We start from the raw sequence: 13,352 nt of genomic DNA, 5'->3' as shown, positions 1-13,352 counted from the left end.
GTTGCCTGAGGATCACGGATAATAAAGTCGTATGTGATCCTCAAATGTAGCTCTATTCAATAGAGCTAGCGAGTACAATTATCTTTTGAATTGCTCTGTACAAGAAAGTTGCCCACTGCTGCTAACTTGACCTACAATGAATTAAAATTAACCTATAATATAAAGACATCATCTTAAAGGTTTCCTGATGAAATACAAGTTAAAATGTAGTCATTGTAATAGTTTGTAAAGCTATCATTATGGATAGACAGATAAAGGTTCTTTTATGAAATACAAATTTTATTTTATACTCTACCAAGGAAAAGAAATTATTGCATCTGTGGAATATATATCTGGAATCACTGTATTTATTGTGGAGCAAGAGACAGAAAATTTAGGCTCTTAAAATATCCGTATCACATAGGCTACCTTCTGAATATTTTACTTCATTTAATTTAGATTTCCTAGATATTGTCAAGGGTTAAGCCTCCACAATGACTGACATGTATTTTTTCCCAGGAGAGGTATCTATCTTCCCTTGATCCTGACCAGAAAACTGCTTTTCTCTGGAGGGATAACAAATAACGAAAGCATAAAGAACCTTGGTTGAAAAAAATCCCTAATGTTTTGGGATCCTTGGTTGAAAAAAAAAACCCTAATGTTTTGGAGACCAATAAATAACCTGCAGGTAAAACCATTAACAGTAGGCTGTTTCTATTCTGAATCTTTTGTTTTGGTGAGTTTTGGTTTTAAAGATTTGAATGTCTAAATTATATATCTAGGGGGAGAAATGTTCAAAAAATAGGACACCCCATGTGTAAAAGTTCTAAAAACTAATCAAAAAAAAAAAAACAACAAAGTAAGTATAGAAGATAACATGAAGAGAAAAACCCTTTTTTTTCTCAAAAAACAAAAAACAAAAAACAAAACTAACCACTCAAGGGCATGATGAAGTTAACATAAATAAAGGAAATTATTCTGATTAAAAATTTGGGTGATAGGGTTAACATCGTTCAGGGAAATTTATAGCTTTAAAAGCTTATATGAGAACAGAAGAAATAATTGTAACTATTACAATAGTGTTTCAGTGCTTTTAAGTACAGTAACAATACTGTAAGAGTATATTAGAGGGGTGGAAAACAGAACCCATTCTACTTGATGCCAAAGCTCTCTGGGGAGATAACATTTAAACATTGAATAGAGGTCTGAAAAATGAAAGATCAAGTCGAGAGGGAGACCGGGAAGGAGGAGAACATTTCCTGCAGTGGGAAAAGAATGCATGAAAGCCTGACTTCTTTTCTGAGAGCCAAAGGCTCAGTGGGATTGGCTAGGGGAGGGTGGCAGTGGAGAACAGGCAGTGGGAGTCCCAGAAGGAAAATGAAGGGGAAAACTTGGCATATTCCAAGCACTGAAAGAGGATCAAAGGGCTCAAGTGCAGAGAGCAGGAAGAAAGAAACGAGAATGGCCAGCTTACAGGAAGCAAAGCAGCCTTCTCCAAAATGGGGTGCCTTCTCCCAGGTTGGCCAGCAATGGTGAGAGCTGTTGGTCATTTGTTCAGAGGGTAGGGACTAAGATGTAAGCACTCAGTCCATCCTACAAGCAAAAGGAGAGCTGCTAGGATGGGGGGTACTAGGGAGGGAGAGGTGGCAGATGAAGAAGTGATGGATTGAAAGGAAAAAAGTAGGGATGGGGAGTAGGTAAAGAGATGGCATAATGTTGGGTCAGGTTCAAATCTCAGCTAGATCACTTGGCTGTTTCCTAACTTGACTGGGCAGAACTCCCATTTCCTCTACCTCCCCTTGAAGCTGTATCACATATCCTCTTTTCCTCCCTTCTAATAGATGTAGCCTGGGTCCTATATCTTGTTTGCTTGGCTTTTCTACTGTTTTTCCCTCCCCAAGCCCTGACCTGCAACTGTCAGCCCTCCACAAACAGAATAAATTATTCTAAACTTCTCTGCTCCCCAAACATAAATTTTACTGCTAAAACTGCAAGTAACACTAGGGGTTAATGGGGATTCCAAACTCAGGGGGAATGGTGGCATTTTAAAATCCCAGTCTTCCTGGCTCATTGAAATGCCAGTGGGGCTGACGGTGCTGTCCTCTGAGTTCCCTTCTGGACTCCCCTCTTAGCATTTCCATGAGCTTCTTTATGTTCTCATCTTCTACTTCTTTATTTCTGAGGACAGATGCTCTTGTTATTATGGTAGAGCCAAGATGGAGAATGGAGAGAGGGAAAGAGGAGGAAAGGCTGCTATGGATGGAGCCTAGAGTGCCTACAACTGAAAGCAGGAGGATTGCATCCAGTATCCATGTGGAATCTGAGCCTCCTCTTGACATAGAGGTGCAATGGACACAACCAATCCAAGGTCCATGGAGAAAAGGTGGCATTGGAGTGGGAAAAGTGGCCATGGTGGCTGATGGGTATGGGGAATGGAAGGAAGAGATGAGAAGTGGGGCATTTTTGGGACTTGGAGTTGCCCTGGATGGTGCTTCAGGGGCAATTACCGGACATTGTAGGTCCTCCCAGGGCCCACTGGATGGAATGTGGGAGAGTGTGGGCTATGAAGTGGACCATTGACCATGAGGTGCAGAGATACCCTGAGATGTACTTACCAAATGCAATGGATGTGTCATGATGATGGGAGTGAGTGTTGCTGGGGGGGGGGGAGTGGTGGGGTGGGGGTAGTGGGGTTGAACGGGACCTCATATTTTTTGAGTGTAATATTTTTACAAAATGAATAAAATTAAAAAATAAAATAAAAATAAAAATAAAAAAATAAAAAGGCTGCTATGAAGGAGGCTTGGGAGTGTGGACTCAAGCCAGCATGCTTGGTTTCAAATCCTGGCTCTGTTGAGGGCTTGTTTTGTGATCTTAGGCAAGTTGTTTAACTTGAGGTTTCTCAAATGTAAAGTGGAACATGAAAAATATATCCTTCTATAAGATTGTGGTGCTTATTAAAGCCAATATCTCATGTAGGATAGTTGTTGCAGAATCTAGTCTATAATAAGCCCTCCAAAGGATATTATTGCTAACTTCTATTGAGCACTCATTATGTGCCAGGCACTCTGCCAAGCATGGAGCACAAATTAGGTCTTTTAATTCTCATAACTCCAAGATACATACTATGATTGTCTCTTTTTTCATACATGAGAAACTGAGGCTCAGAATAATAAAATTAGCTTCCCCAAAGAAACGTATGTGAAGACATAGCAGAGGCAGGTCTTGAACCCATTCTGTCTGGCTCCAAAGCTCACATTTATGTCACCATCAGAGAGGGAGATGTTTCACAAACTTCATGCCTCTATCGGGTAGGATTTATGAAATCCAGGATTATAATTACATCAATCAAGGAGATTGCCATTAACAATGAATGACACTTTATCCAGTCAGTTGAATGCCTTAAAAGGGGAAGTGATTGTAGCATTGACTGAGAATTTCACAGCTCGCCTTTTGACAGACATCTCCTAGAACTCACATGAGTGACTGATAAAATTGCATACTATCAACAGATATCTCTTGTTGATTCTGTTTCCCTAGAGAATGCTGACTAATGCAGCTTGGTACTGGGAGTAGTTCTAAGGAATAGATTCTTAGACGTGGGGTGTCTTAGTTCTGAGGGTTTGCAATTGGCTCTCTATTCTAATTGGACTCAAGGGTACTGATGACTCCCTTTCCAGTAACAAAGATGCTGCTAACAGTGCATGGCATGAGTTGGCAATCAAGATATGCAAAATAGTATCACTGGATTCCCCTACTGCCATGCTTATAAGAAGCAAGGCTCTGGGTGAGAGTGTTTGCAACACCTTAAACAGAGTTCTGTGGAGTTGAATGATATAATGATGTTGGCTGGTTCCTCCTAGATACTCAGTACAGTTACAAAAAAAAGAGATGAGTTAAAGGCTTCAAATTTGAAACTTAAATACCTCACAAATGATGCAAAAGTTTCTGTGTGTGCTCTGAAAGAAAATCTTGTCTCCTATAGCCACAGGCTCAAAATATCTGAGAACCAAACTCAGGCTCTCATCGTATGAGTAGCAGAGTTACAAAGAAAACTAAAATCTCAACCCCACAGGGTTTCTGCAGTTAAGGTGAAGGCACTGATTGGAAAAGAGTGGAATCCAGAGAATTGGGATAGGGACACATGGGATGATCATAATATTGGTAGAGACATTGGAGCCCTGAATTCTGCTGAGACTTTACCAGATAAGCCTGTCATGGCCTGCTCTGTCCAGACCACACCTTGTCAACCTTATGTGACCCAGCCTCCAACCTGCCCCAGGGAGTCTGAAACAACTTCCAGCCCTGAGGTAGGGACCAGCCAAACTGAAACCTGCCCTTCCCAGCCTCTGCCCTGCCCCAGGGAGTCTGGACCTTCTCCCAGCCCAGAGGCACATACCACCCAAACTCCAGTGTGCATGGCTGAACCTCCAGTCTGCCCTGAGGAAACTGCCTTCCAACCCCTGCCTGAGATTAATCCTGTCTCACCAGTAGAAAATACAAGTAAATGCCCTGAGGTCAGTAGCTTGCAAGGCATTTCTAATTCTTCTCCTTACCCACCCCCACCACCTCTCTCTCAGGATGACTGTGTGGCACAAAGCAGGCCCTCAATGCTGCTATTTATTATGAGGATGACATCATTGTTGTGGTGAGAAGCATGGCCTCAGGGCAACACAGCTGTCAGCCTGGACAAACAGGAAATAAGTGTGCTCTTTGGGGTCAGGGTAAAGAACTGACAGCCTGTCTGAGAAGTCTGCCTTCCTGGACTCTGTTTGAGGTGCTTTATAATTAGTGTCCACCTGTAAGGTGGATGCTAGCTGTTTACCTGAATGATAGAGATAACACTTTCACCTCAAAGATGAGATACTGGGAGATGTCCCCAGTCCTCTGTAGACTGTGGTAATGCCAAGGTTCAACCAGGGGCATCTGATTCCCAAGCCAATGCTCTCCAGACCACCCCATCTGGTGGTCATGAAATGGGTTCAGCTGGGCTCCAGGACAATCCATGTCTCTGAGTAGGTCCAATAGGTGATGTTTCAGAAGGAACTCCAAGGAATTAGTGTGTTTTTCTAAGTGGGAGGAGGCATGAGGTTTTCTTTTGTAAAGTCATGGCAATGACATACTTATTGATCTTGATAATTAAAAGACAGAGATATAAGTGGACAGGATGTTCACGCTTTCTTTCTTTTATCTCTGGCAAGGGTAAAACAATTTAGAGTAATGAATTTGTTTTAAGAGGAAGGGTGCTTAGTGAAGGGAGATTTGCTATTTCAAAATATTTTTACTGTGATTCTCAATCTTTAAAAAAAATTAAATATGAATCTCATTGAAGTAGGATTCTGATTTTCATATTTTTAAAAAATCTATTTATACATCATTTGCTAAAAATTGTTTCTTTTAGGTATCATATTAATTTTAAGGAGTTTATACACATAGCACCAGATAATGAGTCTGTTAATTAATATACTGGGATAATTCAATTTATAGGATTTTCCAAAGAACTTAAGAGATTGTATACATCTTTTAGAGAATTTACAGCAAATTTTGTGGAAGATCAATAACTGCATGAAGGAAAATGACATACTTCCAGAAAAAATATCCAATTTGGAAAAGAAGGTACGATCATCCTTTCATGTACTTTTCTTATGGCTTACCTTGAATACTTCCACCTTCTTGTTGTACAGGTATTTTAATGTTTCATTTTTCATCCTGGTGGGAATTTTATTGTTCTATAAACATTGAAAATTCAAAACAGGCATTGTGTGTGCCGACTAATGCTTTATTTCTTAGGCATCACACACTTGGAGCTAATGTTTTGCAAACACTAACATTAATATTTTTTATTATCTTTATTATTTTAATGTTACATTCAAAAAATATGCGGTCCCCATATACCCCCCACCCCCCTCACCCCTCTCCTCTCCCCATAACTACATCCTTCTCTATCATCATGAGACATTCATAGCATTTGGTGAATACATCTCTGAGCACTGCTGAACCTCATGGTCAATGGTCCACATCATAGCCCACACTATCTCACAGCCCACCCAGTGGGCCATGAGAGGACATACTCTGTCCAGTAACTGTCCCTGCAGCACCATCCAGGACTACTCCAGTTCCCAAAATGCCCCACATCACATCTGTTCCTCCCACTCCCTACCTGCAGCAGCCACCATGGCCACTTTCTCCAAACCAATGCCACATTTTCTTCAATTACTAATCACAATAGTTCATGAATAGAATATCAGTAAGTCCAATCTAATCTATACTCTATCCCTCCATCCTGTGGACCTTGGAATGATTATGTCCACTCCACATCTATATCAAGAGGGGGCTTAGATTCCATATGGATGCTGGATGCAATCCTCCTGTTTTCATTTGTAGGCACTCTTGGCTCCCTCGTGTGGTGGTTGGCCTTCTTCAACGCCATGTCAGCTGAGTGGGGTAAGCCCAATAGACCAGAGTGTAGGAGTTGCAAGTCTGTTGAGGCTCAGGGCCTGGCTATCACATGGTCAGTCCAGAGATTCAGGTCCCCTGGGTATACATTAAACCCCAGCACCAACTACAGTTCCAGTAAAAGTAACAGGAGACACTTGTGGACAAAGATCACATCTGAGTCCAGCTTCATCACACAGAAACACAAACTCCAAAGTAGGGCTAACTGACATGGCACTGAGCTCCATCTGCCATGACCCTAGAAACTGTGGGTCTCTGTAGCCCTCAGAAGAACCAATACTTGGGGTTGTATCTACTTTGTCTGTCGCTGGGACTCTGCTCAGGTGTGCATAATGGCATTCTGAAGCCTTTATTGTACATCGGTACAGATCAATGAAGCAAAGAAATGGATTCAAGAAACAAAGAGGAAAAATAATATTCTCTCTGATAAAGCTAATAAATTTAAGGTAAAAATCCCCTTTTCCTGGATTAGGTTCTAAAGGTAGTAGTCAAAGAAATGAGTATTACTGACCTCATTATGCTATGTTGAAGCTTAACATTGAAATCCTGGAAGGGAGAAATTAAATACTGGGCAACATCCTCGAGCAGACACCAGCAACCCTGCAGAGCAAGAGACTTCAGAATGCTAAAAATCAGGGCTTGGTAAGAGTTTTAGGACTCAGCATTACCATTGATTGGATTTTGTGTCTATGTACATTGGGAGAATTGAACCTCTCCTTTCTTGTGCTGTCAATAAAAGTGAGAAGGGCTCTGAAAGCTGAACCTTCCTCTGAACATTGATCTGTAATACTCCTTAGTCTTTTCATTTTTTAGGGCCTAGTAATTATAGATTTTCACAATCATGAGTAATTTTCTCATCATTTGGCATGCCATCCAAGATAAGTAGAAGAACTAAGGGACTGGGAGAGATCACCCAGGATTTTCAGACAATTTTAGTGGTCTTCATCACTCCTAATTATCAGAACAGATAATTAATTAAACATATTTTTAAGAGGTACTGGGGATTGAACCTGGGACATAGTATGTGCAAAGTAGGTGCTTAACCAGAGAACCCCATCCACTCTGCAGAACAGAGAACTTTATAAGTGGTGAGGTTTTTTTCCCCATTAAAGAAAGCCTTTCATCACAGCTGTTTGGCTTGAAAGATTTCCCACCTTTGTGTTCACCATGTCATCCATCACTGTCTTGTTGGCAAAAGGTGGTGGAGGAATTAGGATATTTATGCCTTCAAGGATTTTCTTCATTTCTAATTTCTTTATTGCCTTGAATTTCCTTCTAGGGTCAAAACTGGATCAACTCATTTTACACAAAAATAGGGGAAGCTGTGCAAATTGTTTTGTTGATATTCTTTATAGCATATGGCCCAGTGTTTCCATTGAAAATCTTATATATATTTTGTTTCTATCCTAATGCAGATTTGGGAAAAAGAAAAAGTGATAGCAAACTTGAAAGACTTTATTTTGAAGATGACTTCTGATGTGAATGAGGTATAGTTGCCTAGGCTTCCTTCAGGTTTCATTGCATTCCTTGGCTTTGTTGGGGAACAGCATGTCTTAGACAATTAAAATTATATGATGACTAGTGGGAATTGTGTAATATTTTTTGTTCTTGGAAATTTATTTGTTACTGAGAATATTTTGTTTTAGATCCAAAATGCCATTCATGAAGTCAAAATCATTGAGGTAAAAGCTACAACAGAATATGAGAAGATGTGGAAGGAAAATGCTGAGCTAAAGGCCCAAGAGGAGAAGGAAAAAAAAAGTCACTTCTAAAGACTGGGAAAGAGACAATAGAAAACCCTGCCTTCTTGATTGTCCTTTCTCAAATCTGCTTGAAAATCAGGAGCGGGGAAGTGCAGAATTCTCTTCTCATTGGCAAAGGTTGAAATGTGTCCCCAGAGCTGGGGTGTGTATGCACATTCCTTCCTCGTCTCTTCCATTTTTGGCCTTTTGCATAATTTTTCATGACCCTTAGGAGGTTCATTCTTTGTCCTGAACCATACCAACCAGATTCTACCCTGAGTTGCCTATGGGGGGATGGCAGCTGATTAGACTGAGCAGGCTTTGATGACCATGGCAGGGCAGTTACTGTCCCAGTGACCCTTGGAGGTTCAGTCCTGTTGTCCCAGGCCTGGGAGACACTGAGCCAGGCCATTCCATCCACACTGGCAGTGAGACATGTGAATCGCCTCCTTGTGGACTGTTTTTATAGGGTCTGAAAGGGTTTTCTGAAGGGTGCTCTCAACTGTCATTGGATCAACTTCCTTAACAGCTATTTCTGGGGCTCTATACAACCAATTCTGACCTCATTGCAGCATGGATATTTGAAAGTCTTCCCTCCTTTTCTTTGTCAATGAGTTGGAAAGACACTAGGATGACAAAACAAGTAAGAGAAGAAATTGTAGTAGTGATGTGGAGAGGGTGGCCACGGTGACTGCTGATGGTTGGGAGAGAGAAGAAGAGATATGGTGTGGGGGCATTTTCAGGATTTGGAGTTGTCCTAGGTGGTGCTGCAGGGATGGATGCCAGACATTGTGTGTCCTGTTGTGACCCACTTGCTGGACTGGGGGAGAGTGTGGACTACAATGTGGACCACTGTCCATGTGCTGTAGTGGTTCTCCAGAATGTATTCACCAGGTGCAGTGGATGTGCCACAATGATGGAAGAGTTTGTTGATGTGGGAGGGGTGGTGTGGGTGGGGTAGAGGTATATGGGGACCTCATATTTTTTTATTGTAACATTTAAAAGAAAATAAAAAACATTTTTAAAAAAGGAGGGACCCTAGTGTCCTACTGCCCTGCCTCAGTCATGTGGTCCCACTGTGTGAAAGTCCTGACTTTATTAATGCACTGTTTTTCCTTTACACTTAAAGCAGGAAATTAAACACCAGAGAAAAGTGTACTCTGACCTCCAGAAACAAATCATTGTCTTAGAAAAGACTCAGAAAGATTTGCAAAGAGTTCAGTCTCACAAAGTCAATAATATTGCTGTACAGTCATGTCAGGAATAATGCTGGAAATCTGCACAATTAAAATTAAGAACTTTTTCTGACACAGACTTGTTCCTCTTTTGGGTTTTGACTGATTGCATGTCCCAGTTGAGGAGTGTCTCTGAAAATGCATTTGAGGACAATGACAGACATGAACGGAGAACTGGCAGGTAAGATTGACCTCACTGAGGCAAGAAGGCTTTTGCTTAAGTATTCAAATGCTGTTTTGAGTCAGCTCCATCCCCTCCTCAGTACTGCCTTTGTGGACTCACAGCCTTGGACTTGAGTCTCCAACTGTGTGTGTCTGGCCAGGTGTGTGCTGGGCATGGCAGAACAGGGGCACAAAGGGAACCCTCACTTCTCATTTCCCTGAAGTGTACACTTGATGTAGGTGAACCATATTGCATGGAGGAATATCCTAATTACAGTATTATTGTAAGGAAAACACAGAAATATGACTTCACACCTAGTAGGATAACTACAATTTAAAAGACAGATAATAAGTATAGGCAGGATGGGGAAAAATTCTGGTCCCTGTACATCAAAGTTTGAAATGTACAAATTTGCAGCCACTTGGTAAAACTCATGGCTGTCACTAAAAAGTGAAACAGCATTATCATGTGACCCAGCAATTTCTCTCTCAGTATATATTCATGAGATAAGAAAATATATGTCCACACCTGACATTGCACTGAAATATTCCAAGCAGCATTATTATAGGAGCCCCAAAGAGGAGACAAAATGAATGACTATGAACTGATGAATACAAAGACAAAATATGGTATATCTAAACAAGAGGGTGTTATTTCACATTAATAAATGAAATATGGACATGTGCTACAACATGGATAAAGTTTGAAAACCATTTTTTTGAGTTAAGACAGATAGAAAAGGTCACCTATTATATGATTGTTTTTATGAAATGTCCAGAATAGGTCAATTCCTAGAGAAAGAAATTAGTTTAGTGGTTGCTGGGGGCTGGGGACAGGGTTTTGGGATAAATGGGGAGTAACTGTTAATGGGTAAGTGGTTTCCTTTTGGGGGTGATGAAAATGTTTGAGAATTACATGGTGATAATGTGTTTTTGCATAACTTCTGGATGTGAGTATAGCAGAAACTGCTAAGCTGTATTCCCTAAAAGGGTAAATAGTATGGTTTGTCTGTAATATGTAAATATTAAAAGTCAATTATCCTTATTCAAATGTGCTGGTTAATTTGTTTCCTTTTGAATGTTTGAACATGAAAACAAGTTATTTTGGTAATTCTACAATCAAGAAAATATCAAATAAGGACACAAAAGAGTTTAGAGCAATTTAACATTTCTGTGTTTTAGGTGACATGACCACAGATGAAATTTCAAATGATACAGATGATGAATGTGTCCTAGGTATAAAACTTTCACACAGTGTACTATGTGCTGCTGAGGAGTTTTACTTATCCCTCACTTTTGTCTGTATTTCTCTGTTTGGAATTCACAGGCAAAATGGCCATCTCAGCAGCTGAGGATGATATGAAACAATTAAAATTTCAGCTGAGCACTTTGATGTCCACTAACTGTAAGCTGCAAGCTATGTTGCTTATTGAAAAGCAACCCCCATTTAGTGGAAATGATTCTGTCCTAGGAAGGTAAATCTTGACTTCTTGCTTCTGGGATTCTGCTCTGTCCTCTTTCTGCCTCAACCATGTTCCTGGGCCTACAAGCTCACACAGAGAAGACAAAGGTGTTCTCCTTTACAGAACAGAAAGAGGACTTGGAAGAGGATTGCCACTTATTAAGGTCTGTGAAAACTGTAACAGAAGCAGAATGCAAAACCCTAAGGCTGAAAGTGGAGTTTTTGTGTCTTTTTTTGAGATTCTTGAAAAAAGTTTTGAGTCAAGGAAGATGGCCACAAAAGAGTAAGATGTTCATTTTCATGGTTATAATATGACTGTATGATGGATGAGTGGACTCAAAGCTGATAATTGTCACCTTGTAGAACATTTAGCAGACTTTTTTTTTTATATGAGGAACCGGGGATTGAACCCAGTGCGGTCACCCCTCGGGCTGAAGTGTGGTTTGCTGGCCTGGCAAGGGGCGGCAGCCACAGTAGGCCTATTCCAAACCGCTGCCCCCATAATAGGGTGGTTGGTCGGGCCCACCGCCACCCCTGAAGGAAGCTCGGCATGGGCGCAGAGTGCCCTTGGGTATCCCCTTCTCGGCAGCCATGCTTCCGCGGCCGCCCCTCCTCCCAGATGGCGCCACACGATGCCTTCTGTGGCGGCACCCTTCTTCTTCTTTCTCCCTGCACAGGTGCAGGGCGGAAAAATCCAGTCTGCCCTTTTCCCTCCCCCTGACAGCAGCAACAGCCAGGTGTGGGCGGGAAACTCCAGTCTGCCCTCTACCCCAGCAACAGCAGCCACCAATCCCTAAACCCTGCCACTTCCCCCAGTAACAGCAAAAGCCAATTCCTAATCACCACCCCTCCCCCGTCCAGTACTGCCCACTGACCTTTCTCCGGCAACCAATCAGAACAGGGCATGGCTTCGACCAATCAGCCTTCCCCAGCCCCTATAAAACTGTTGCCTCTCCCTCAATAAAGTACTTGCGTGTTTACCTTGTCTTCGCAGTAGTTCTTCTGCCATGCTCCCTCCAGTCCTGAGAGCCCCCGACAAGGGCCTGGCCTCCCTTGTCCCCAGTTCGTCGCCTGCTTCTCCGGGTGACCCCTTCGTCGCCGGCTTTGCCGGGCGACCCCGTCAGCCGAACCGCGCAACCCCTGTGAGACCGACCCCTCGTCTGCTGCCGGACCGACCGCTCGTCCCAAGCGGGACCGACCGCTCGTCCCAAGCGGGACCGACCGCTCGTCCCAAGCGGGACCGACCCCTCGTCCGCAGCCAGACCCCACCTCTACCGACTGAGCAAGCCGCAGCAGTGGAGCACACACAAAACAAGCAGATTTTCCAGGAATTATGAGCTGTATATGTCCTGAAACTGCATTTTCACTGACCCCAGACTCCATCCATGTTTGTCCAAGTTCATTACAAGCTGTATTTATTGTCATTCGAGCTTCAAAATTGTCCACACAGCTAAGAACTAGGTCAACAGGTTTTCCTTCTTCTAACCCACCATTACTTATTCTCTCCATGAAATGCTGAAAGTTTTCCACTGTGGTGATATTGTAGTTGTGTACTTCAAAAAGAACATCAGGATTAATGTTTCTCAAAGTATGCTCAGCTGCTTGAACTTTACTTAATCCTTCTTGATGAGGTTGGAAGAAAAGTCTATTCATATTGGCCAGTTCCACCTTGTCATAGTCAAAGAGCAGCAACTTACCAATGCCACATCTTGTCAGCATTTCAGCACTCACACTACCAACTCCACCAACACCTACTATTGCTACAGCAAAAGTATGGATTTTCTCATAATCATTTACAATTCCCATTCGCTTCAATGCCATCAGGCGGCTGTAGGGGTTGGAGTCCACCACCTCCGAGCTCATGTGCTCCACGCGGCGCCGGACGGCCCCTCCGCCGGCGCCCCCGAAGGCCTGCCGGCTCTTTTCCTCGGTCAGGTGCCGCTCCAGGGCCCGCACCCGCCGCGGCAGCCGCTCCAGGGCCCGCACCCGCCGCGGCAGCCGCTCCAGGGCCCGCACCCGCCGCGGCAGCCGCTCCAGGGCCCGCACCCGCCGCTGCAGCCGCTCCACACACTCGGCCACCGCGGCCGGGCCCGCTGCCGCCCAGGCCTTCATCCCCGCCGCCCCGCCGCCCCGCGCTGCCGGCCGGCTCCGCCCACCAGGGTAAGTGAGGAGGCCCCGCCGGCCTCTCGGCTCAGTCAGGGGAGGGCCCAGCGCCCACAGACCCGTCTCCACCTCCCCGCGGTTCCACTGGCCGTTATACTTACTTTGAATATCTTTTATTGTCCCTTTGATTAAGCAGAAAGCCAAGTATTGTTT

The 13,352-nt window shown here is 43.2% G+C and overlaps 1 protein-coding gene across 1 annotated transcript; it reads right to left on the bottom strand.

Annotated features, from left to right (window-relative positions):
- Positions 1-11,154: 11,154 nt before the first annotated feature.
- Positions 11,155-13,148, bottom strand: LOC101447174 (ubiquitin-like modifier-activating enzyme 5). The gene is made up of 2 exons (XM_058287641.1): positions 12,312-13,148; positions 11,155-11,211 (listed from the first exon to the last, which is right to left on the bottom strand). The coding sequence occupies exons 1-2, from the start codon at positions 13,146-13,148 to the stop codon at positions 11,155-11,157; spliced, it is 894 nt and encodes a 297-aa protein (XP_058143624.1).
- Positions 13,149-13,352: the final 204 nt, after the last annotated feature.

Source organism: Dasypus novemcinctus, chromosome 25 (assembly GCF_030445035.2).
Source record: "Dasypus novemcinctus isolate mDasNov1 chromosome 25, mDasNov1.1.hap2, whole genome shotgun sequence".
NCBI lineage: Eukaryota > Metazoa > Chordata > Mammalia > Cingulata > Dasypodidae > Dasypus > Dasypus novemcinctus.
The sequence above is the reverse complement of the archived record's forward strand: the minus strand, read 5'-3'. Positions and strand labels throughout refer to the sequence as shown.